Genomic DNA, 1,148 nt, shown 5'->3' on the forward strand with positions numbered 1-1,148 from the left:
CACTGCCCAGTCCCACATGAAGTCTATATGGTTATTTTCACTATAGCCACTGGTTCTGTTTTTTCTGCACTTATTTTCACTTTTAAGTTAATCATCAGTAAAACAGGAGAACTAAATCAAAAGGATCAAATATACTGACCGCTGAACTGGGAAAATATATTTTAGTGAAGTCAGTTCGGTTCCTTAACATACAAATCAGCCTTGAAAATGTTATGCATCTGTACTTTAACCATCAGGGGTGTTCTGGATGAATATGCTGAAGATTATTAATGTCTGGGTTGCCATAGTGATTGAATGTGGGTTTACAAAGTGATGTAGACCTTTTTCAGTCTTACTGTGGGCTGCAGGTTTAGAGAGATCATGAGAATTAAGTCAATGACACATCTCAGAGGCTGCTGTAAAAAAAAAAATGTTCAAACTATTAATTTATTGCTTTTACTATTTGTTATATTTATACTATACCCAATTCTAACAGAGAATCTGTTTTTTTAAATATGGATTGCCAACAAGGTTTTAGGAAACTTGAAAGGAGACTAAAAACAACATGAGATGAGATTTCAACAAGTACCGGTACACAAAAATAAACACAAAGAAAATGATTATTATAAATCTGCACTTTTATTGAAACAATTAGTTCACTTCAGGTTTTATTAAAGAGCATTTTACAATGATTTTAGAAATCTGTTCAGACATGAAGATGCAGCTCTACTCTGGGCAGAGGTCAGGGTCCAGGGTATGAGTGACAGGACTCTGTCCACTCTGATTGGCCTCACAGCTCACTGAGCCCGCCTTCCTCCACTGGTCTGCAGGGAGGCTCAGGGTGCTGCTCCAGCTGTAGCGGCCGTCCCTCCCCAGGACCTCCAGGCTGTTAGACACCCCTGAGGACCTGCTGCTGCCCCCCACCTTCCAGCCCAGCCTCCAGGTTGAAGGGAAGCCCCCGCTGGCCAGACACACCAGTGTGACACTGCTCTGCTGCTGCTCCTCTTTGGAGGGGGGGAGGACGGTCAGGGTGGGACGCACCACACCCACTGGAGGAGAGAGGGGGAGGAGAGGGGGAGAAAAAACCCAGGAATGAGAATGAGAGCTGCTAAAAACACCTTCAAAGCTTCATTCTTCATGGTTAATGATGACATCTTCATACGTCTCTG

At 43.1% G+C, this 1,148-nt stretch overlaps 1 gene segment (V, D, J or C); it reads right to left on the reverse strand.

Moving 5' to 3' along the window:
* Positions 1-647: 647 nt before the first annotated feature.
* Positions 648-1,107, reverse strand: LOC107092997 (the record flags this gene model as incomplete). The annotated part of the segment is given in 1 exon segment: positions 648-1,107. A coding segment is annotated over 1 exon segment (402 nt), but the record flags the coding sequence as incomplete, so codon positions are not given.
* Positions 1,108-1,148: the final 41 nt, after the last annotated feature.

Source organism: Cyprinodon variegatus, unplaced genomic scaffold (assembly GCF_000732505.1).
Source record: "Cyprinodon variegatus isolate N-32 unplaced genomic scaffold, C_variegatus-1.0 Scaffold403, whole genome shotgun sequence".
Taxonomy (NCBI): Eukaryota; Metazoa; Chordata; class Actinopteri; order Cyprinodontiformes; family Cyprinodontidae; genus Cyprinodon; species Cyprinodon variegatus.